Here is a 25,965-nt window from a genome sequence, read left to right as displayed (position 1 = left end):
ATTGAGCCACAGCGACTGCTGAAAATAAATACAAACAAGAGATAGATAAACACTTTATTTTTAATTAAAGAAAGTTACCGTAAACTGGGGCTACTTTGTACATTCTTTGGAGATTTTCTTTTATATATAAAAATTTATTTCGATTATGGTTTTCTTTTCAAGTGCAGTGATCAGGTTTGGTATAAGGCTACAACATGCACTGTTAAACAAATTGAAATAACCATCTTAAAATATGTATTTTTTTAAAACTATGGCTGTTCAATGATACATAACGCTTTGAACATATCAAAATTATAAGACTTCTGCAACAGAAATAAACACATCTTTAAAAAAGCATCTTCACTGAGGACACTTTTTGGCCTTTTAAAAAATAATGCTAACTAATGCTATGATAAACAAAATAATGAACATGTTTCTTTCATGATAAAAATGTGGTTAAAAATTTGAAAATATTAAATTCGAAAACATCAAAAACTTTAAAACATCAAAAACAAACTTCATAATGTCGGGAACAAAATCCCTGATATAGTGTTACTGAAGGTCAACAAAAAGTTACTATTATGATTCAAAATTAACACATATTTTATAATATGAACCCAGTAACATGTTTTGTAGGGTTTCTTTGAACACCCTATGGGCTTAGTATGAACTGTTCAAAGTTACCCCACAACACATGTTCAATGATGATCAAATTGGAAAAGTTAGATTTTTTGGAATACTTTTTGAATTAAGATTAAATAAAATATATATTTTAGACCATGAATATACTTGCGACACAGAGAAAACATTTGTAGATAGTGAAGTTAATCATTCATATCAAACCTACAAGAAGTTCCCAGAGACTCAAAATCAACCCTTTCTCAATCCACCATGTTCATTTTTTGTGCGGACCAACAAAAGAAAGGTAACTTCACAATGACCACAAAAATAAATCACAAAAAGGTCATAAGTTAGTTGCTAAAAATTTTTTTTAATGTCTTTCCAATTTGTTTTTGGCAATTTTCAGTTAAATCATTTATCAAAAAATGTTCAAAGTTCCCCCCGGTTTCAAAATAGCCCCAGTTTACGGTACTGTGAAATATCAAGAAGTGCTACAGCAGAATAAAAAATAGGCGGTAGGCCACATAGGAGGATAAAGATATTATCTACAACAGGAAGTTAACACTAATTGAATAGTTTTTTTTTTAAAGACGTCGCCTCAGCATATTTGCTACAGCAGGGAGTTAAAATTAATTGCTTAGCTTCCATGGATGGTGTCAAGATATCTGCTACAGCAGGGAGTTAAAACTGATTGTATAGCTTTCAAGGATATTTAATAAAGCAGGGAGTTAAAATGGATTGCATAGATGGCATCAGGATATTTGCCACAGCAGGGAGATAAATGTGATGGATATAGCTCCAGTGAAATTAGGTCAAGGTGTATGAACAGCACTGGGGTATTTTTTTAATTTATTTCTATAATTAGAGCATAATTTACATGAACTGGGTTCGAAGAATAGTGTTTCCCAGCGGTACATAGTGATTTTGTTTGGATGGGGGGGCAAAAATGAGACCGATTGATGCACAGGCCCCTAATATGAGTGACACAGGTGCAAGCTTTTAAGTGGGGTCGGGGGGCATGCATCCCCCACCCCACCGGAGAAATTTTTGAATCTAGAGTCTTTGAATGTTCCTCCCTTCATCATTCCTGCACCCATTGAGATATTACATTTTATAACATTCAAATCTATGAAATTAAACTTTTAAATGGACGGTAACGGGATAAAGAAAAGAAATAATATGAAATAATTACGATCTATGGACCAGGAACTGACAATGTTGATGGATGAAATTCTAAAATCTAATTCACCAAAGAAGAAGCATGCCAATTTTCATGTCAAACAGACAACAAGCAGATGAGTAGGAGTTAGCGATCAGTTCCTGGTTTAAAAAAAATACAAACACCAATATGGCATCCTTTCTAGCAGCAAATACCAAAGCAAAAATATGTCATGACAATATATCATTTAAAATAATGACATGACAATTTATCATATAAAATTTGACATGTCATGATCATTTATCATATAAATATATATGTCATGACCATTTATCACATAAATATATGCCATGACCATTTATCATATAAATATATATGACATTACCATTTATCATATAAATGTCATGATCATTTATCATATATCATGACAATTTATCATATAAATATGTCATAACAATTTATCATATTTATAAAATATGACATACAGTTTACCAAATAAAATATATGGCACAACAATTCATCGCATAAAATCTCTTCATACAGTAACATTAACCATATATAAACACTTTTCATACAATAACAATGTTATTTAAACACTTTCCATACAAGAACATTGGTGTTATTTAAACACATTCCATACAAGAACATTAAAGTTATTTATACAAGAATATACAAGAGCATATTTGAGCAATTGTCGAATTAAAGGTATACCAACAATTTGTATTCCAACATGTTGATCAGGGTTAGTAATTTTAAAGATATACACATCAACAGTAATAGATGCATTATGTAAGAGCTAAATCTACTTATTGCAGGTCTTTATTTTGACCTCAAATGATATTCCCTTTTCATTATCTATTTTTTAACTATTATAGCGAGAACTGTCAGCTCTTTATCTAAATCCTACATAATGCATCTTTAAACTGAACAACATTTAAAGATGTCTAAAGCTATAATGTTTTTTAAATTATAGGCTGTTAATGTTAATTTGGGTTAATCAGAGTGCTCTCTGTATAGACTAGTAACCCTTGGGAAAACAAGGGGTAATATGCAACCTTCGAATCCATTATTCGTTGAAGGTCGCCAACAACAATTTATCTACATAACAGAACAATGGTATGCTAGAAAGACAAATGGTAAATCATAAACAAAAAAGTATCTTAAAATCATGCGTTAATTTGTTCTGTACATACAATCCCTAGTCTCTTAATAATGGCAATTAATAAAGGCTTTACCTAAAGCCGCACATCGTCTTTTGCAATTTTCTGGCAACATCCCATTTTTCACGACTTGGTCATTTAACATTTAAATAAGAAAACACAATCTAAACATCCGGACTTGGATTCAAGCCAAATAAAAAAGAGGTCCATCAAAAGATTTCAGCAAAGATTACAGGTGGCGCTGATTGGTTTTAACCAGAACGTACAAGTTGTTTGCGCTCTGTGGATGGCAAATTTTTAATCCATCATATGTATTTTAATACTGATCGGAATTGAGCCATTTTTCGACTGATATTCCATTTGGATATTCAACAACTTCAGAGACTAATTTGTAAATCAACAAATGACTTTTAAAATACAGAATGAAAGAATGTAAAATAATGTACAATTAAAACCATTCAAAAACCGTATATAAATATACAATGTATCAAATTTTAATCATTTTTACCCCTAAAAATATACAATTACCGGTAACCCTTATAACCTTCCCTAAAAATATACAATTAACCCTTCAAATATACAATTTACCCTTTAACTTTCTCTAAAAATATACAATCAACCCTTTAAACCTTCCATTATTATACACAATAAACCCTTCCAACCTTCCCTAAAAATACTGTCTTCATTAGCCCATTTGGAGCAGAACAGTAGCTAGCTAGGATGTTAAACCCCATTTTATTTCATTTCATTTCCCTAAAAATATAAAATTAATCTTTTTAAACTTACAATTAACCTTTTTTAACCTTCCCTAAAAATATACAATTAACCCTTTTAACCTTCCCTAAAAATATACAGCTAACCCTTCTACTTTACTATAGATGGGATACAGAAGCCAGATCATGTTTGGCGTACACGAAAAAGAACCCTTGGCAGTTAGAATTCAAAGAAAGAGTAAAAGTTGTCCAAGCAAAATGTCACACTGAACGGTGTATGAGATCAGAATAAAAGAAAAGGTTAAATGATTATGCTCCTCTTCATTAGTCACTGGATGATGCAAAAACGTGACAAGTTAAACCCCTTTTTATTTCATTTGTGTAATCATTATATCTGAGCATTATTCTAATTTTTGGTAACTTTTTACAAACTCATTTAACAGGTCAATGATATCGTTTATATCATGATTGTCAACTTCTTGTGATTGTGGAACATTTCTTTTGAATTCGTACAGAAAGTCTAAAATTTGTTTTAATTTCACTCCATGTCCTTTCATCAGTTCCATAATAGCATTGAAAGGGCCATTGGTGTTATCTCCTCTTCTGTGATACCTTAAACAAACCACAAAAATAAATTGCTACACAGCTACAAAACAGCTAGGCCTACACACAGCCATTTTGTCAACAAACCAACATTAAGGCTGATGTCCTGCCTTAATCCCAAAATACATGGGCCTAGATGACCTTGATCCTTATTATTTACTTGCACATTTATCTTTTTTATGAAGCATCCAGCAACAAAACTGCTTACTACTATATGCTTAACCTGAACAGAAGATGTGCATTATCAAACTTAAGTCATGATGTAATAAAATCAACGTCCATCATTGTGTTCTAAAATCTCAGCCAATCTAATTGCTGATCTCTGTGTGACTTAATAATGTGTTATAAGAAATCTGTGTTTACCGATTTCAATAACAACCCCAAATTTTCCTGATGCATTAACTCGTGAAATTCAGATTAAGTAGTTAATCAATTACGATAGGTGTATGACACTGATGACGTATTTACTTAATTAATCCAGCCTAATTATCAAGGACAATCGATATTAGTAATAGTTATACCCTCAGTGCAGTAAATATGTTTAGGAATTTTGCATATTATTTCACCATATCTTGATGTCTGAATGGGCATTTTCCCGGTCCAACGTTTGCCAAATTGCGTAGAACATGTCCGGTGTATATATACAGACAAGCCAGCATCCATGACCTCAGCATAAAAACAAATCATACTTATTCAGGGGAGCCATGGTGGTTGTCGTAGTGCCGCTGTCCAAGCAAAAAATTTCCCCCATAGTACACTGCATAAGTGCATAGTGTATGCCCGTCTTCATTAGCCCAGTTGCAGCAGAAAAGTAGGAGGTTAAACCCCATTTCATTTCATTTCATACTTACTCCAGTCTGTTGATGACATGAGGCGGCAAGTGTAAGATTTCTCTACCAATAACATGCCATGTCACTCTATACTTCTGTTCACTTCGTTCAAGATAGTCTACTAATCTTTCCATAACTATTCTATTTTCATAAACTTTTATCAGTTGTCTTTCGTCCGCATTCTCTTCAGTGATCTCTACCAACAGACAAAATATCTTATTAATAAAACAATACACCAAGAATTAAATTATATTTGATCTTATAATCTAATTGGCACTCACAGTGCCTCAGTGAGTAAGATGTTGGCTCACTAACCTGGTGGTCCTGTGTTTGGTTACAGTGTTGGCAAGGGACAACATTTAGTCGTTTGGATGGGATAAAAAAAACTAAGGTCCTGTGTGCTGTACACGTAAAAGATCTCTTGGCAGTTGCCGCTGTCCAGGCAAATTTTGGCTCATAGCACACTGTATGACATATATGTCTCCATTAGCCCAGTTGGAGCTGAACAATAGGACATTAAACATCATTTTCAAAATGAAATAAGATAGGTTGCCAGGCAACGAAACATACGCCCACAGCAGCTAAATCGTCCGGGCAGTCAACAAGAGTTGTCGCATATTTTTACTTTTTTCGGTAATGAAACATTTATAATACACTAATATCTGATTAAGAGCAACAACTCAGAAAACCATTAGAATTTGTTTGGTTTTTATAAAGTTCTGCCCCATGCTAACGTTTTGTATACAAAACTTTTAATACTGTATCATGGATTTAGCTGTTCCAAGTCATAAAAATTCATTGAAAATCAATATACTTGTTCGTCTCAAGATCCTAAACTCTGTGTATCAATCTGAAGTCAATCGGATATTAACTTTGGCCTCTAGAGCGTCCACAAGATTTTTCAAAGTGATCAAGGGCCATAACTTTGGCAGTAATTATCAGAAATCTTTGAAAATCAATAGGATTCTTCGCCTCGTGACCTCAAACACTGTGTATAAATTTAGTCAATCAGATATTAACTTTAGCCTTTAGAGCATCCACAAGGTTTTTTGAAGTGATCAAGGGCCATAACTCTGGCAGTAATTATCGAAAATCACTGAAAATGAATAGGCTTCTTCGTCTCATGACCTTAAACACTGTGTATAAATTTAAAGTCAATCAGATATTAACTTTAGGCTCTAGAGCATCCACAAGATTTTTCAAAGTGATCAAGGGCCATAACTCTGGCAGTAATTATCGTAAATTGCTGAAAATCAATAGGATTCTTCATCTCATGACCTTAAGCACTGTGTATAAATTTAAAATCAATCGGATATAATAACTTTGGCCTCTAGAGCGTCCACAAGATTTTTTTGAAGTGATCAAGAGCCATAACTATGGCAGTAATTATCAGAAATTGCTGAAAATCAATAGGCTTCTTCGTCTCATGACCTTAAACACTGTGTATAAATCTAAAGTCAATCGGATATTGACTTTCGCCTATAGAGCGTCCACAAGATTTTTTGAAGTGATCAAGGGCCATAACTCTGGCAGTAATTATCGGAAAACGCTGAAAATCAATAGGCTTCTTCGTCTCATGACCTTAATCACTGTGTATAAATTTAAAGTCAATCGGATATTAACTTTGGCCTCTAGAGCGTCCACAAGATCTTTTGAAGTGATCAAGGGCCATAACTCTGGCAGTAATTATCGGAAATCGCTGAAAATCAATAGGCTTCTTCGTCTCATGACCTTAAATACTGTGTATAAATTTAAAGTCAATCGGATATTAACTTTGGCCTCTAGAGCGTCCACAAGATTTTTTGAAGTGATCAAGGGCCATAACTCTGGCAGTAATTATCGGAAATCGCTGAAAATCAATAGGCTTCTTCGTCTCATGACCTTAAACTCTGTGTATAAATTTTAAGTCAATCGGATATTAACTTTGGCCTCTAGAGCGTCCACAAGATTTTTTTGAAGTGATCAAGGGCCATAACTCTGGCAGTAATTATCGGAAATCGCTGAAAATCAATAGGCTTTTTCGTCTCATGACCTTAAACACTGTGTATAAATTTAAAGTCAATCGGATATTAACTTTGGCCTCTAGAGCGTCCACAAGATTTTTTGAAGTGATCAAGTGCCATAACTCTGGCAGTAATTATCGGAAATCGCTGAAAATCAATAGGCTTCTTTGTCTCATGACCTTAAACACTGTGTATAAATTTAAAGTCAATCGGATATTAACTTTGGCCTCTAGAGCGTCCACAAGATCTTTTGAAGTGATCAAGGGCCATAACTCTGGCAGTAATTATCGGAAATCGCTGAAAATCAATAGGCTTCTTCGTCTCATGGCCTTAAACACTGTATATTAACTTTAGCCTCTACTTGTGGACGCCGGACGGACGGACGGACGGACGGGGGCGACGACAATATACGACCACATTTCAATGTGGGCGGATAAAAATGGTTTTTAACCATTTATAAACATCCTTTTTTCTGCCTCAACTAGTCTAATGAAGACGGGCATACAACATTATTTGTAGTATGAATAAAAATTTTTGTGGAAAATGTATAATAAAAGTTAAGCTACTTACCTGGTGCTGCAGGTTCTTCTAGAACAAACATATTGGCATCATTAACAACTCCGTTCATTTGTGTGCTAAGAAGCACAGTTCCATCACCATCTGTTTAACATAAAATATTTTCCGGTAAAAAAATTTTTTTTCTCTAACCAATTATTTGACTAACAAATGTAAATAAAGAAAGTACTTAAGTGTGAATCCACTTGGTGACATATTATGTCACAGTTGGGATCAGTCAGCTAAAAGCCCAATAGGTAAACTATATTTCTAACCTGGTAATGTAAACAAGCCAACAGTGAGTGAGGCTGATGTCCCCTGCAGAAATCCGAAAATAAATAGATGAACACATATAAATAAATTGCACATTTATCTAAGCCGAGAAAACCGTATTTTAATATCACTGTTGCCTAGATTGTCAATGTTACCGTTGTCAAGATAATTAACAAAGTCTTAAATATCCATTTTTGCATTTAATTATCAATGGGCGTTGAACATCAGATCGGATTCAAATCAAATGAAAATCAGACACATAAGATGGCATCAGGCATTGGTCTTTACGTGTTAATAAATGTGTAATTAATAGTTTACATAACATTTCAGGCCTAAAGAAAGACCTTCAATGTGCAGATTTACCTCTTGCATAATGTATGTTTTATAAAAACTTAAAGCTATCGTGTCCCAAATCATCAACCAATCAAATTGCTTATCTCTGCTTACCCTAAGCAGTAAATGCTCATCTTCGAAATCCATCAAGACATTCACCTAATAAACACCTACACCATGTTTGAACATTCTAGCTCAACTAGAAGGAGTGTTATTGTTTGCCAAAGTGTGACGGACAGACAGACAGATGGACAGACTCATTTTAATAGTCCCCTGCTTTCTTCAAAAGGCGGGGGACAAATATTATGACTGGGAGATTTCTTGTCGGACTGTGCTGCAGATATATCAGTCTTCTAAGTGATGTATTGGCTTTTTTTTTTTTTTTTTTTCAAAGACTGTACTGGTACATCATATTTCCGAATCGGATAATTGATGTTATTTCTCTTGAATAAGATTCCTAAAATGAACACTAGTGAGATTATAATCCATTAAATAAACAATCGACTTTTGTTTTAGTGAGGTAAAAATTGTTTTCACTCAGATTTGAGCTTACATATATTTCTAAGCCATTGGAACAGAAGATATTTAAGGTCTAAACCATGGTAATCTACATGAATATGAGAACCAAATCGGTTAAATTTACTGTTCAAATTAAGAAATATTTTGTGGTAAATTTGCTGTTCAATTTACGGATTAATTTGTACTCCACTTTAATGGATGATGGCAGAACAAACAACTTTTGATAGGTTCGTAGAATCAATCAACATGGCCAATGAAATCATCAAGGGCAGATAATTTGAACTGGTGACTACTTCATGAATTGATCACAGGTTTAGTGGGATAGAACAGAACAATAGTTCTCAGACAAGCTTTACTGATTATTTCCCAGACAAGCCTTTACTGATTTGTGATGTCATGTACTAATTTTGTAATGCAGAGATAACAACAAACATTTCTATTTAATTTAGATGCATATAAACAGAAAGAGAGAGATTGAGTTTAATGTCCACTCAACATAAACTAGGTCATATCGGGACTAACATATTGTTCCATCTTATTTCAATAAATAGCTTGCTCGTCATGGTCTTTAGCAGTGGGAGTAAACCAGAGGACCAAGAGAAAACCCATGAGCTTGGACTGTCGACCCGTCTCCTTGGCATGTACAATCAGGGGATCAAAACCAAGCCACTTGACTCAATAGCAGACCTTATGATCTGAAGAGGTTACATTAGATTAGACCCTTCAGCCAACACCCCCCACACACATCAAAACAGAATAAGTTGATAATGTGTAGCCTTCAAACAATAAAGCATAAAAGAAAGATATTTGTAAAATTTAATTACAGTTTGGATCAGGTGCAGATTCTACCACTGATGGCGTTGGAGCTACAAACAAAAATGAAATGGGGTTTAACGTGCTATTCTTCTGATCTGACTGGGCTAATGAAGACAGGCACAAGCTATAGTGTGTGCCATGAGAGAAATTTTGCTTGGACAGCAGCGCTAGGGTCTACTCTTACATTGAATTCCAGCTGCCAAGGCTTCTTTTATGTACACACCAATGGTACAGTTTTTTGTACCATCCAAACGACTATATACTGGGGGCTTGCCAGACCCTTTGTTCTGCACAACTGACAACTACAAGGGTTCATGTACATTCATGCCAATGTGTACATAGGACGGGGGGAACCACACCAGAAAATAGCGAAGAACTTTCTCGGCCAACACCAGGATTGAACAAGGGACCTCCAGGCTAGCGAGCCGACGTCTTACTAAGCATGCCAATTTAAAAAAATAGTGATTGCAGTAATTCCTATCAGAATTAAACAATAAGTATACTGTCCTCTGTTATTGTGGTAATAAGGACTTTTGCCCTAACTTTGTAGTCAATACACTTCAATTCTTTCGAACGCTTATAATGTTTATCATTATAACATAGACCATTTAGTTGTACCTGGCTTTTTTATACATTTCACCAAGGTATTTTTCCTTCAATATGCTCACATTTATATTTCATGTGGCATATAGCAGATCATGACTCACCCTGCACTGACTATTAGAGGCATGTCACCAATTAACACATAAATCTTTGATACATTTTTAATCCTAACTTGGGCCATCTTAATAGACATTCTCATAAAAATGTGGGACATCCACCAACATATAACAATAGCTACTGAAATTCCCAGCAAGCCATACCCAAATTTACTTTGTTATCTATTTTTCATGGCCTCACTGTCCTCCTCACGGAAACCCACTTTTAATCCCTTTAACCATTCATCTTCAGAGACCCTTAGTTGGAGAATACCGATTTAAAAAAAATAGATTTCAATATCATGTTTTAGCACTAAGAAAATCTTACCTGGATGAGAATTGCATATTTTTTCCTTTATTTTAAACCTTTTCCCTGAATAATAAAAAGACAGACTGAAATGACATGCAGAGACCTTGTTTAAAATTTGATAGTTTGCAGACTGACATATGCCATGCACTGTGCTATGATTAAAATTTTGCCCAGACAGCCACGCTACGGCCTACTCTTATAATATATCAAGGGCCCTTTTATGTGCATGCCAATGTGTACAAAGGGTCTCTGTTTTTCGTCCCATCCAAATGACTATACATTGTCACTTGCTAGGCTGTCCGTTCTACACCACTGACATGAGGGAACTACACTGATAAACTTTCTTGGCCAAGCCGGAGATCGAACATAGGACCTCTAGGTTAGCGAGCAAACGTCCTACTCATTGAGTCACAGTTGCTCCCCTGTTTTGATACAGAAGTGAACTGTGAACAGAATACTTTCAGAAGTGAGGGTTAACCTTTGATTTCAACAGAGGATGTTGTCAAATGTTTCCTAGGAAACTAGCCAGAAGAGTCAGTCATGTTTGAGAAGCGAGTGTATGGTAGAAATGGAAGTACAGAACTCACAGCCCCCATATCCGAGGTTAAAGGCGAAGGTTTTTCTTTTTTGGGATACAGTGTCTAATGGAAACTCGTCATGAGCATCATCACTCCAATCTAATGCACTGCTCCTGGCAACAAGTGACTGCCCGGTGTACCCAACCTTGCTCCGATCTAGACAGGGTCGATATTCTATACTGTTATGTTTTGGCCAGGTTATTATGTGAATTGATTAAGAGGATAAGATATATAAACCATAGTAGCAAGTAGACCCCACATCACTGGAAATATGCACATACACATACACAGCACACATTCACAGATATAAAACTATGGAAGTCAATTGTTGACAAAATAATAATGATTTGTAAATATATTACAGATACCTAATAAGGTTGTGCGCTGGCTGGCAGTAGGATGACTGGGATGGGGCAAGCAATTGCTGACTGACCTGATGTGTAACCTTCGCGTCTAGAGACAATTGGTACATAGCAAGATTTACGCTGGCTGGCAGTAGGATGAATGTGTCCAGCAGCTAATTTCATTCACTTGAAACTACTAACATTTAAACTGTCTTATATTTTATCATACTTACATAGGATTACTGAAAATACAAGAATTATGAATATTGCAGAGCCTACACTACCACCTATTATTATATAATCATCTCTGGGTTTAGCATCTGTTACCAGTACTTCTTCTGCAGAACCTATTTAATACAAAACAGTTAATATATTAGTTTTAAACTTTATTGAGCTAAAATTCTTTTATTTAGGTGGACGCATGTCATTTTGTTAGATGGGGCCTGGAAAGATCAGGGTGTGTATAGTGATATCTGGAAATGAAATGAAATTAAATGCGGTATAACCAGGGCTGCCGACAACCAGTATCGCAGCGCAATTTGCGATACATATTTTGTCCGTTGCTAATCAAAAATTAAAATCTGACGTTTTTGATTTGCAGTAACTGTGTATCATTAATATGCCTGTCATTTTGGATATTGACACGAAGATTTATCCACATTTCTCAACACTTTCAAAGTGTATAAAATATCAAATAAATTTTATAAGCAAAACTGAATTCTCTGTGTGACATTTTCTTCTCGAACTACCCAGACTCAATTCATTATACTATATAATACAGGGACATAACTCTATGAATTTTGACTATTAAACCGGAAATAGGGAATCAAGTAGTACCATTCATGTTGCGAGACATGTCAATTTCGAGTAATTATATCAGTATTCAACGTATCCCCAACGTATTGTAAATAAAATATAAAAAATATTGTAAATAAAAAAGAATTCGCGTAAAATATTATTGTTTATATCGCGTGCGTCTAGTTAATCGAGATTATTCGTAAAATACTGTGTGCGTCCGATTGAACAAAAATAGTAACACACGATAAAAAGCGGACGAAATTACATTCAGAAATTAAAATGAGTGGGACTTCGGAAGCCACTGCCAAGAATTGGCTTCAAACATAGGCCTAACCAAAAATCTACATTCAGAAATGTTCACAGCTACCTTTAGCAGTGCTAAAATTCTAAAAATCTTGTTATTTAGGTGTTTTATGTTGAAACTGAAAATCTGCTAATCAATTTTTAAATTTGCTAATCAAATTTGGCAAAATTGGACTTTTTGATTAGCAGTGCTGCTAATCATCTGTGAAAAATTGCAGACAGCCCTGGGTATAACGTCCTACTGCTCCGACTGGGCTAATCAAGACAGGCATACATACAGTGTGTTACAAGGAAAATTTTGACCGGACAGCAGCGCTACAGCCTACACCTATATCAAATTCCAGCTGCTAAGGGATCTTTTACGTGCACGCTAATGTGTACATGGGACCTCTAAGAACTAGACACATGTCCTTGTCAGGCCCTCCTTCCTGCACTACTGACAACGGGAAACGATGCCGGAAAATCTTGATGGCTTTCTCAGCTAACACAGGAATCAAACACACGACCTCCAGGTCAGCGAGCCAACATCTTACTCACCGAGCCACCGTGGCTCCCCCGCTGAATAGAAGATTCAATATCATCAGTTACATCACCCCAACCAAAAAGATAGGTTGCCTGGCAACGAAATGTACGCCCACAGCAACTACATCACCCCAACCAAAAACCCAGAGAGAGAGAGAAATGGGGTTTTACGTCCACTCGACACAAACTGGGTCATTTCGGGACTAACATATGGTTTAATTTTATTTCAATAATTCGCTTGCGTGTAAGGGTCTTTAGCAGTGGGAGGAAACCGGAGGACCCGGAGAAAACCCACGAGGTTGGACAGGCGACCCTACTCCTTGTCACTTACAACCAGGGATTCGAAACCACGCCAGTTGACTCAATGGCAGGCCTTATGATACAACACGCACGTGCTAACCATTCGGCCATCCAACCCCCCAACCAAAAACCCCCTCAAATTTACATGTCTCACAGAAACAGATTAATAATTGAATTTTTAATAGTCATGTAATGTGGGGGGAATGTCCATGCCAGGCTCCCATCGGGGTCACACACCACCATCAAAGGAAAACCATGTTAACATTGGGAGCGACACAAGACCTGCGTCTTACTCACTGAGCCACTGCGGCTGGCAGTGAACTATAATGACACTTGTCTGTATTTTAGTCAGGTCATAGAGCAGATATATTTTTTATTTTATATGCAGGAGTCACTGTGGCTTAATGAGTCAGACGCTGGATCACTCACCAGAAGATTCATTAGATTTTCTAGCCTGGTGTTCCCGTTCCGCGGGGTGTTAGGTGACCGAATGGTTAAAGCGTGTGCGTTGCATAATAAGGCCTATCATTGAGTCAAGTGGTGTGGTTTATATTGTGTATCCTCCGGTTTCTTCCTAGTGTTAAAGACCCCTACCCGCAAGCGAATTAATGAAATAAAATTGAACCATATGTTAGTCCTGAAATGACCTAGTTTGCGTCAAGTGGATGTTAAACCCTTTTTCTCTCTCTCTCTCCCCCGTCCTGTGTACACATTGGCATTTATGTACATTGGCATTTGGAGTTCAATGAAACACCATTTCATTTTCATATTGAATTTTAATTTTTAAAATGTCAACTCGATCACAGCTCATAAAATATTGTTAAAGATCTCACCTATCTCTGTAATATTAAATACATTTTCCTTAGTGTAGCCATTCGTTGTGTGATTGTTCCTGCTGGGTATTGGCCTACAGGCAGGTTTTGTTGTTGGAAACCATGTCAAATTACCAGTACACTGTGACCATGTATAGTCAACATCTACTGCATAACCGTTGGTACATTGTAATGTACAATTACTGCCAACAGTCATGTTACCATACAGACACGTCACATTACCATGCTCATCAGACCACAGCTCACACCCTACATACAAACATAAAATAAAATATGAAATGAGAACATAAAAAATCAGCGGCAGCCAGGCAGGATACGCCCACATTTTGCAAGAGATGGATAGAGAACAAGCTAAAAACAAACATGATTTTTTGTACAATCAGGGGCAATAATCCAGAAAGTTATGGCCTGAAATGTGCAAATATCAAACAGGACAGAGATCTTTGGGATAAAAAGATATGTTTAAGTTTCGTCAAAATCGGATAAAAATTGTGACCTCTAGAGGGTCAACAACCATCGTATTACCCACTTCAACACAATGATTAATCTGCGTACAAAGAGCGTCCATTTTGTCGGGCAGTTCTATTTTTATTTTCCCAAAATACGAATTCAACCTTCATTATGGTGGAATGGTGATGTATTTAAAGGGTTTTTAAAATCGGATAAAAATTGTGACTTCTATGGGGTCCACAAGCTAAAAACACAATTTTTCGTACAATCAGGGTCCATAATTCAGGAAGTTATGGTTCGATATGCGCGAATATCAACAGGAACCGAGATCTTTTGGTTATAAACATGCATTTCAGGTTTCATCAAAATCAGACCTCCAGAGGGTCTACAACCCTGATACACAATATTTTGACACTATTAGCGAACGAGGGGCGGCAATTTTGTCTGTCAGTTTCTGTCCAATGTTTATGAAATTCGAACTCAACCATCCTTAGGGTGTAACGGTGATATATTATAACGTTTTTTTTTTTAAATCTGATAAAAATTGTGACCTCTATGGGGTCCACAAGCTAAAAACGTGATTTTTCGAAAAATCAGGGGCCATAATTCAGGAAGTTATGGTCCGATATGTGTGAATATCGAAAGGAACCGAGATCTGTGGGTTATAAACATACATTTCAAGTTTAAACCAAATCATAATCCATGAAGTTACAGTCCAATACATGCTAATATCGAACGGAACCAAGATCTTAGGGTGATAAACCTATATTTCAAGTTTCATTGAAATCGGATAAAAATTGTGACCTGTAGAGTGTTTACAAACAATTGTGGACGGACGGAGAGACGGATATGAAAATGTGGGCATATAAAAACAATCTAAAAGACTCGCAACGAAGATGAATCAACCACCTCTCATTTCCACTAAAGTCTGTTTTGTACTGCTGTTGAGCTGTGATTTTTAAATATCTATTTATGTCTACTAGTATGTACATGTATCTCTGCTGGCATCATCGTTTCATCCAGCAGCTCTGATCTCTTGAGCATTTAAACGAATTGTGGACGGACAGACAGACAGGGTTAACAATATAATATGCGCACATAAAATGTGGACATATCTTAAAATGAAATCTAAATGATTTTTAGAATTTCGAGAGCCACAGAGGCTCAGTGAGTGAGGCGCTAGCTCACAACCATGGAGGTCCTGTACTCTATCCCCGCTGTTAGCCTTTGGGATTTTTCAGGGTGGTTTTCCCTATGTCAGTGGTGCAGGACTGAGGGTCTGGCAAGGAAGAGCATATACAGTAGAATCTGCATTAAGCAGCCACCCAAGGGAATTTTCACAACTGACCGCTTAACGGGAGTGGCCTCTTAATAAAATCTCATTGCTTTTTGTGCTGACATAAATATTAAATTAAAAATTACGCTTGGAAGCGGTAAATTTGGCCGTCGCTGAATCTTGCGCCGAACGAAAATTCTTTACTCAAATCTCGGACATAACTTAACGGGAGTGGCCTTTTAATAAAATCTTGGTGCTTTTTGTGCTGACATAAATTAAATATTACGCTTGAATGCATTGGATGCGGTAAATTTGACCGTCGCTGAATCTTGCGCCGAACGAAAATTCTTTACTCAAATCTCGGACATAACTTCTGTAAACTTGTCATTTTGTACCAACCTTCGATACTACTGTCTACCACTGTGATGCATTCCATAATATTTATCCATTTTTGTGAAGAAAATCAATGAATTCATTTTATTTTATCAAAAAAGCACATGGACAAAAAAAAACATCGCTAATTTCATGACCTATTTACAGGGGGTGTAACTCTGTATGTCATATTATAAGAGGCGCTAAGAGAGATACTAGATGATCGTGACAAAACTCGGTACTTTTATTTTATTCAATCAGTATCAAATAATGTGTCGTTACGCGTGAAAACAATGATCAGGTTAGTCGTTTAATAAAACAAAAGATTAATTAACAGATAATCCCGGGTTGATTGTTATTTTTACATTTCTTTTTACCTGATCAGTGGGGGTCCAGTTAATTAACTACTACTCACGGGATTAGCGGGGGTGTTACAAAGAACGACAAGATGATATCATTCAACAATGGCCGTTGAATGGGCTATGTTTTGTTGAATTTATTAGTAAAATAGTGACCGCTGGCCGCGTTAGATGAGTGACCGTTGAATAAAGAGATGAAACAACAGAATTTCTACGGGGGGAATTTATCGTGACCGCTTACAAGGAGATGTCGCTGAATAGGAGTGGCTGCTCATACAGATTCTACTGTATAGTTGTTTGGAGGGGGTGGAAAATCGGGGTCCCATGTACCCACCAACACATGTACATTTGATGAAAAGTAAGTCCCTCATAGCACACTGCCTGGTGTAAATATGCCCCATTGACTTCATTAACATTGTTGGTGCAGAAAAGTAGCATGTTATTTCATTTACTAGCCTCTATATTGTATGGTATGAATTTATTAAGCTTTACTTACACGGAAGAGGATCATGTGGTCCACTACACCCAATAAATTTTCCAGGTAACCATGACGGCGAAGACACAGGGCAATCGCTGATAACCCGATCCTGTGCATTATGTATATTAACAGGACAGATACGACATGGTAGACAAGTTTCAGCATTTGTCACATACTCACTGCAAAAAAATTTCATAATCCACAAACAATAATATAAGCAGTCATTGTTTTCTATATTTGACTGGTAAGCTAACAAACGCTCTCCTTAAACATACATTATGCAAGAGCTAAATCTTCCTATTGCAGGTCTTTCTTTAGGTTTGAAATGTTTTCTAAATTATTAATTAGACATTAATTAACTTATCCAGGCCATAATCTACTCTCGATGGCATCGGATTTCTCCGCTATTATATAGATTAGAACAGTTCAGCATATTTTGATTTAAGCTAAAAATGGAGGAGCGAGACTTAACTTCGAACAACCAGTACGATGGTTGAAATTATTGCTCGCGTCTTGTCAAACCTTCAAAGGCTAATATCTTCTCTCGCAAAAGAGTAATTTGAATGAAATTTTCAAATTATTCATTTTACATTTTCTATTTTTGAACTATTATAGCAAGAATAGCTAGCTCTTTGTCTGAATCTTACATAATGTATCTTTAATGTGCTAACGGTATAGTTAAAGTCAAATATCCTAAAAAAAAAAATTCGCAAATAAGGAAAACTATGTCCTAATAAGGAGAGTGATTCCTTTCATGCATAAGCCAGATTTAATGTCTATATAGCTAGGGAGAGTAAGAACAGGGGTTTAGTGTCCACTCAACACAAACTAGGTCATTTCGGGGCTAACATAGGATTCAATTATTATTTCAATAATCTGTGAAAGCATAGGGGTCTTTACCAGTTGGAGGAAACCAGAGGACCCAGAGAAAACCAACACAGTTGGACAGGTGATCCTACTCTTTGTCACATACAAGCAGGGAATCGAAACAACGCCACTTGACTCAATGCCAGACCTTATGATCCAAAGTGTCACCCAACCCCCTATTTGTCAATGATATAAAATATAATAGGGAATTTATGAGAGCTATTTCCAGCTGAAAGGTGCTCGATAGAAAAACCTCTGCATGATTCTGATTCAGACACTTGATAAGACAAATATTTCTTTCATTTTTCTTCATTGGCAGCCCAAAAAATAGCGAAAGGGGTAAATATCTACTCAACATAAACTAGGCTATTTTGGAACTAACATATTATATTTCAATAGCAGATCTTATGGTATAAAGTGCCCTGTTACACCACCCAACCATACCCTTTCTGTCTGTTTTGGGATATGTTGTCCCATCTGAAGTCTGACATCAAGAGCTGACAACTGATGTTCAAGCCTCTATACGTGCCAGGGGGCTAATGGGTTGTTTTGATTATTTAGACTGAATAAAAATAAAAACTGAAAGGTTAGATACCATCTACATTGATCGATAGAATCCTGATATCTGTCAGTAACTGTCATAACTTACATTTGGATAGATTAATTTTAATAAACTTTTAACCAATTAGTTGCAAATCATCTAAAAGAGGTTTCTTTTGACCTTTTAGTTTGGTTTTAGTGTCTCATGCTAATTAATGGGCCTATATAAAAAAAGGACTACGTAATATGGACTCAAGAAAAGAACTACATTATAAGGAATACATGATAAGGACACTAGACTAATATCTTAATGTCCCAACCCACTACAAAAGTTTCAGGAATAAACTCGTTAACTTACTATTTGCCACAGGCTATAGCTAGCTCCACTATGGCTGTGACCTGAAAACACCAGAAAAATACTTTATAGTGAAATTCTACATGATACATGTATATTTCAGAAGAGGTAAGGTGTTATACTATAGCCAAGTGGTCGGGCATTGGAGACACTCAAGGGGAGGGGACAAAGGTAGGTGTGATATCCAAGTGGTCAGGGCATTGAACAGTCAAGGGTAGGGGTGAGTAAACGAAGGGTGGTTGGACACTCAACTAGATGACCCTGTAATGACTATAGTATTCCACTTGTAACATCGTAAAGAATGAGAAATGAGGTTTAAAGTACACTTGACACTGCCTTATAGGCCATTTGGGACTAACATATGATTCAATTTAATTTTAATAATTTTGCTTGGGAGGAAACCGGGGGATAATCTGAATAAGTGTCCCCCCATGGATGAACAAAGGTGTTAGTGATGTATATTGTGATGAAACCATACTAGGAATATCAAGGATGCGTTACTGTGTACTCTTTATTAAACTCCAACTTTCAAGAGTCCATTCAGATATATATTATATGAATTATGAACTATCAAAAGCATTTTTGACAGCAGTCAATCCTGTACCACTGACAAGGGCAAACCGGGCAAGAAAATCCCAATCACTATCTCAATCAACACTGGGATTGAATCCACAGGTTCCCTAGCTGTGGCCTCCCTGTAAAATGAAATACTTGTACATTCAAAATTTATTATATAGTCGAGGCTATACTCACCACAATAATTACCGATATTACTGATCTGAAGAACATCCTATAGAAGATCTGGGTCATATAATAACAGGTAAATATAAATATATATCTACAGGTGTACCAGGTCCTGTCATATCACATCAAATCTTTCTTGCTTCTGAAATATATTTAAACAGGCATTATGCAAGAGCTAAATCTTCCTATTGCAGGTTTTCTTTCGGTCTTAAATGTTATATTAATTAGACATTTATTAACATGACAAACTCTTGATGCCATCGGATAGGTCTGATTTTAAGCAGATTAGAATGGTTCAGCCATTTAATGATTTACCGTAAAAATGATGAAGTGAGGCTTAGCCTCGAACAATCAGTACGGTGGTTGCAGTCAGTGCACACATTTTGTCAGACCTTTAAAGGCTAATATCTTTGCTCAGAATAAAGTAATTTGAATGAAATTTTCAATATATTCATTTAGCATTATCTATATTTGAACTATTATAGCAAGAACGGTCAGCCTTTATCTAAATAGGTAACTATCAACCTGTAAGTGTCTTGAGTATTGTGTCAAAATTGCTTGAAAAATCTATATAAATTCAATTAGAGTCTTATCTCACTTAAAACAACCTTCTCTATGAGTATCAATCGGGCTTTCGCGGAAGATATTCTTCAGACTCATGTCTGATTCACCTCTTAGACCACTTGAAAGACCAAAATGCAAAAGGTCTATTTACAGGGCTGATAATGCTTGACCTCCAGAAAGCATTTGACACTGTCGACCCTGTTGTCTTATGTGAGAAACTAAAACTGATGGGCGTTCAGTCTACTGATTGGTTTTACTCATATCTGTCAAACAGGAAATAAGTAGTAAATGTTGCTGATACGTTATCCAAACCTGCATCCATAACATGTGGTGTGCCCCAGGGTAGTATCCTAGGACCCTTATTATTTCTGTGCTATGTAAACGAGTTGGCTATCAGTATCCCCTCCGAATGTAAACTTATCTTATACGCCGATGACAGTACAATATTATTTTCCGGCCAGAATCCTGAAGTTGTTTCACACACACTTAGTTGTGCTCTTGATTCCTGTTCAGAATGGCTCATCGATAATAAACTGTCGCTCCATCTCGGTAAAACCAAACGTATTCTTTTCGAGAGAGAAATGGGGTTTAACGTCCACTCAACACAAACTAGGTCATTTTGGGACTAACATATGGTTCAATAGTCTTTAACAGTGGGAGGAAACCGGAGGACCCGGTATTCTTTTCGAGACCTAAACATAAACTAAGTCATATTAAACAATAACCATACCGTAAAAGCAACGGATAGCCTAAAATATTTGGGACTATATTCAGTGCCGGACTGGGCCCACCTGTCCACCTGTCCGTGACAGGTGGGCCTAAGCTCATTGAAAAAAAATGGGCCTAAGCCTATAAAGAAAAAAGAAAAAAAGAGAAAGAAAAAAGAAAGAGAAAGAAAGGAGAGGGGAGGAAAGAAAAGAAAGAAGGGAGGAGAGAACAGAGGACATGAGAAAGAAAAGATAGGAAAAAAATGACTGACAAACAACACAAAAAAAGAAGTGTACTACAAGGAAAGAACTTTATGAGTTTGACCTCATTATACCAAGAACCGTGTAATTCATCTTTTAACCTCTACTTAGTTCTTCATAAGTCATTATCGCCGAAATAATCGCCAAAAACTTGCCATTTTTGAGTTTTTCGCAAAAAATTATATTCTGTGATGTGCGTCAACAGAACTGTCAAATACGTGTACTGTATGTATATTATAATTTGCATTATTTTCATCACGTAGAATAAAAGGTTTTGGTTTTTGAAACTGAAGAGAATTCTCAAATTCATCTAATGATAGTGCTCTTGGGTCATTCTGTTATCTAATTGTATCATGAAATCAAAAATTTGCCTTCTTCTGCTTTAGTCTTGTGTGGGCGCGTACTTGTGTGGGCCTTGGTCAATGACCTGACAGGTGGGCCTTAGGCACACCAGTCCGGCACTGACTATATTTTGACAAATACTTGTCCGGTGAGGAAATTGTTAACAATATTATCAAAAAATGCCTAAGCAAAAAAAACCCCAAAAATTACTTTGTTCTGCACTGATTCAGTGCCACTTTGATTATGCCTGCTCAGCTTGGTATTCTGGTGTGAATCAATCACTTAAAAATAAACTACAAGTTGTCCAAAATAAGGTTCTTAGATTTGTATATGGGCTTGGGCATAGGGACCATGTTTCATATTCAGATATCAAAATACTAAAATGTCGAAAACCAAGTTGAACAGTTAAAACTAAACCATGTACATAAGATTTTTCATAATAATTGTCCATCATACCTTAAATCAAAATTCAAATGTGTTCGAGATACTCATCAATACGGCACAAGATCTAGTTTATTCAACTTTGCTGTTCCAAAATGCGCGGCCAGAGATCAGTTCGCATCATTTCATTATAGCGCCATAAGTATCTACCGAATTACGATTTACCGAATGATATTAGATTCACTATACAGCTTTAAAGCTGCCGCCAAGAAGTATTTATTGTCAACACAACATTAATCTGCGACAGGCCTTCATGCCTGTTCATCTGCTATTAATACAAATAGTTGATGTATAAAATGTAGACATAGATATATTTAATTATTTGTGATATATTGCAGAGATTGGCATATTTTTTAAGTTTTGTCTCCTAACGATGACCTGTCGCTACCTTGACAACTTTGGACCCCATTGGAAATAAGCACTGGATGTTATATACGTCTGCCTTTATGGGCTATCCTAAGAAAAGGTCTCTTCATGACACCATATCTACATGTATGATACCTCTCTTTTCTCGTCTCATTTCACATCCCAATCATACAATGCAGCACATAGTTCTTATTTCATATCTATATTTATTGTTGTCACTTTCCCACTCATACAATGCAGCACATATTTCTTATTTCATATACATACATATATATTTATTGTTGTCATGTTGTAACCTTTACTTGACGAATAAATAAATAAATAAATAAATAAATAAATAAATAAATCTTACATACATGTAATCTATGCCTAATGTACATGGATATTGACCCAGTATTACAGATGGTTTTCAAAAGATTACTCATGTGTTTTCTAATTGGCTTTACTAATGGGTTGCACTATTTACCCAAATCCACCATTATTTTAACTCATATAATAATAATTTATATCTATATTTGATAATATACTGTTCTTTATGCCAAATTGTCATTTTTAATTTACAATCGTAACATTTTTGTGTCTTAAAATATCAAATTCTAACTGCCAAGGGTTCTTTTACAAGTACGGGCATGCCAATGTGTACACAGGAAATCAGTCTCATCTGAAACGACAATACAATATGATGCACGTTGCCAGGCCTTCTGTGCAGCATCACTGACAAGGATCGAGGAGCCCCGCTGGAAAATCCTGATGACCTACCTTTTTAGGCCATACACTGGGATCGAAAACGGGATCTCCAGGTGAGAGAGAGAGAGAGAGAGAGAGAGAGAGTTTAATGTCCACTCAAGACAAACCAGGTCATTTCAGGACCAACACATGGTTCAATTTCATTTCAAATTTTCACTGGCGCATAGGGATCTTTAGCAGTGGGAGGAATCCGAAGGGCCTAGAGAAAACCCCCGAGGTTGGACAGGTGACCCTCCAGGTTAAAGAACTATAATGTCTTACTCACTCAGCCATCGTTCACAACTTTCAAGGGTTAATCCTATCCAATCTACATGTAACTTAGATAACATACCTCATATCTCAACCCTCCATGTCTAACCCAGCAGATTTAAAGTTTTTAGGTTTACCATAGCATAACACACTTAAAACACTCTACACCTTTTAAACAGTTAATTTTCAGTAAAGTACGTGGTTTGTCAATTATCAAATTGGTTATATTATTATAACAGCGTATAGCCTACATGGACACCTTGATTTGTCATGTCGAACTTTGTGATTAAATATAATTACCAAACACAAAGTCTTCTTTTTCTTCTGTAATTATGGAAACCAACCTTATCCACAAGAGTACCTAAAACCACAATTGTGTAAGATATTATTATCACTCAGTTATTAAAATATCGAAAATGGTTACCACAATAGTTTAAAGTAGCTAAGTCTCTAATTCAATATCATCCAAAATCTTTGACATTGAAAACACGAATTATTTGTCAATTTAAAACAACATTGATGTTGTGATCTTACGGGGAAAAGATGGGCTTCTGATATCCAATAATTAAGACAGCATAAACATTTTACCGTTGGTATACGAACCGTGTACCATGGTGCATTTCAGCGCCATTTTTAACAAGGGACTCGTAGAAAGAGGCTAGATATATTCCACAAGTCATGTCAAACGGTGACGTCATATTCTTATCTGGAGAGCATGCGCAATAATTACTATCGGTATGGGTTGAATAACCAGACGCTAGAGATTGCCATTCAATTGAGACTTCTGGAGTATTTCGCCGAACATACTGATTACAAAATGCAGTACAAACAGAAGCGATTAAATGTAAATCAGTTTATATTCATTCATATTACATTATTATATGCGTTGCGACTTGCGACCCATGGCATTTATGTCAATTTCTCGATCCAAAATATTAATAATAGCGATTTAGCTCCTTTAAGGTATCAATTTTTAAAATATTAAAAAGGGTTATTCGTTAAAATCTGTTTTACTAAAACTGCACATGTACATGCGATAAAATCCTAACGTTTTTTGGGTTTTTTTTACAGTTCTTGTACAATCTAAAACCGGTTTACTTACAGAACTGTGCGGACTTTACAAAGTGGATTCCCCTTTCTAAAGCAGTAGAAACAGCAACCGACTTGACTTGTCTGATGACTGAATTCCGTCTTTCAATCTCTTTTTAAAAACCTTAGTTTTAAATAGCCTAGTTTTTGGTGTTCTTTTACAGTTATTGACTGTTTCAGGCTCGGTATTTTGAGTAAACCTGTTTTAGATGGTAAGTGTTAGATATTATGAAGCAGGGCCGATTTTTATAGATTCTATAAACCGAGTATAATTTAAGCCCCGCCCTTTTGTTGTTTAGACCCTTCCCACTTTTTTGAAGGTTAAGGTTGCAAGGGGCCGTTTATTGTTAGGCCTATTGATGAACATAAAACTTATTCTCCCTGAAGTTGAGAATACTATCGTTGGATCTTTCTCTGAGGGAGGAAGATTTCCAATACCACCTAATATGTCTACAGAAGTATTTCAATCTGATGAAAATTTTAATAAGTTTGTTGAAAATTTTGAAGTTAATTCCACAACACGTTTTGTTGTGTCATATAAGACAGAGGCGGGGCGCCTCCCCCCCCCCCCTAATTTTCGACAGTGCCCTTTTTTACTGCTGAAAGTGCCTTTTCTCAGACTCAAATATGTCCGTTCCCAACCCGTTGTAGGGATCCAAATACCTCAAACCATCGACTCAAACACACCAGTCTGGGGAATAGCTCTTGGAATGGCTAAGATGCAAGGAAATGACGGATAATTTTCTTCCCCCGCCCCCCCCCCCCCCAATGCCTTCATTTTCAAAATTCCTAGATCCGCCCCTGTAAGAGAAAGTTAATTTAACAGGTACAGTAATTTGTTTATAACTCTTCAGTTGCGTTCGGAGCCGTGTGCGTATTTTTATTTTTTTATGTAATCACCCTTTCCATTCGTAGGTCCGTCCACACTTTTTGTCAGCGCAATAGAGGATACAGTTTTTATACGCCCACATGGAAATGTGGTCGTATATTGTCGTCACCCCCGCCCGTCGGTTAAACAGACTACATTTATCATCCGATCTATATGAAATTGATATGCAGTATTTAAATTAGTGAAACAGAGAAGCATATTGAATTTTTCAGCGATTTTCAGTGATCACTTTGAAAATTCTTGTGGACGCTCTACTAAAGTTATCATCCGATTGACTTGAAATAGATACACAGTGTTTATGGTCATGAGATGAAGAATCTTATTGATTGACAATAATTACTGCTAGAGTTATAGCCCTTGATCACTTTGAAAAATCTTGTATACTAAGGGGCTACAGTTAATGTTATCATCCAATTGACACAGTGTTTATGTTCATGCCCGTGTTACAACGATATATAAAATCAGAATTTTTAATTAAGTTAAAAAAAATCAAGATTCCAATCTTTAGACACATATTACGGAAGCGTATAGGGGTCACGCAAAATTTTGTAGAAGACCTCGAGATCCTGCGATCCTGTGATACTTTCTCGAGATCTCAACTTAATGTTCTCGAAATCCC

General features: G+C 36.2%; 1 protein-coding gene across 3 annotated transcripts; it reads right to left on the bottom strand.

Moving 5' to 3' along the window:
• Nucleotides 1-40: 40 nt before the first annotated feature.
• On the bottom strand, nucleotides 41-24,674 carry LOC126829369 (uncharacterized). Of its 3 annotated transcripts, XM_056102944.1 has the most exons (12): nucleotides 24,471-24,674; nucleotides 23,669-23,729; nucleotides 19,701-19,833; nucleotides 18,951-18,991; nucleotides 17,204-17,364; nucleotides 14,251-14,499; nucleotides 11,728-11,841; nucleotides 10,591-10,635; nucleotides 9,573-9,614; nucleotides 7,639-7,728; nucleotides 5,087-5,261; nucleotides 41-4,244 (listed from the first exon to the last, which is right to left on the bottom strand). In XM_056102944.1, the coding sequence occupies exons 3-12, from the start codon at nucleotides 19,755-19,757 to the stop codon at nucleotides 4,034-4,036; spliced, it is 1,185 nt and encodes a 394-aa protein (XP_055958919.1). In that variant the 5' UTR covers nucleotides 19,758-19,833; nucleotides 23,669-23,729; nucleotides 24,471-24,674; the 3' UTR covers nucleotides 41-4,033. The 3 variants fall into 3 exon arrangements, with proteins under 3 accessions (XP_055958919.1, XP_055958921.1, XP_055958920.1); XM_056102946.1 differs by lacking the exon at nucleotides 9,573-9,614; XM_056102945.1 differs by lacking the exon at nucleotides 23,669-23,729.
• Nucleotides 24,675-25,965: the final 1,291 nt, after the last annotated feature.

The sequence above is a fragment of the Patella vulgata genome, chromosome 8, assembly GCF_932274485.2.
Source record: "Patella vulgata chromosome 8, xgPatVulg1.2, whole genome shotgun sequence".
Lineage (NCBI taxonomy): Eukaryota > Metazoa > Mollusca > Gastropoda > Patellidae > Patella > Patella vulgata.
The sequence above is the reverse complement of the archived record's forward strand: the minus strand, read 5'-3'. Positions and strand labels throughout refer to the sequence as shown.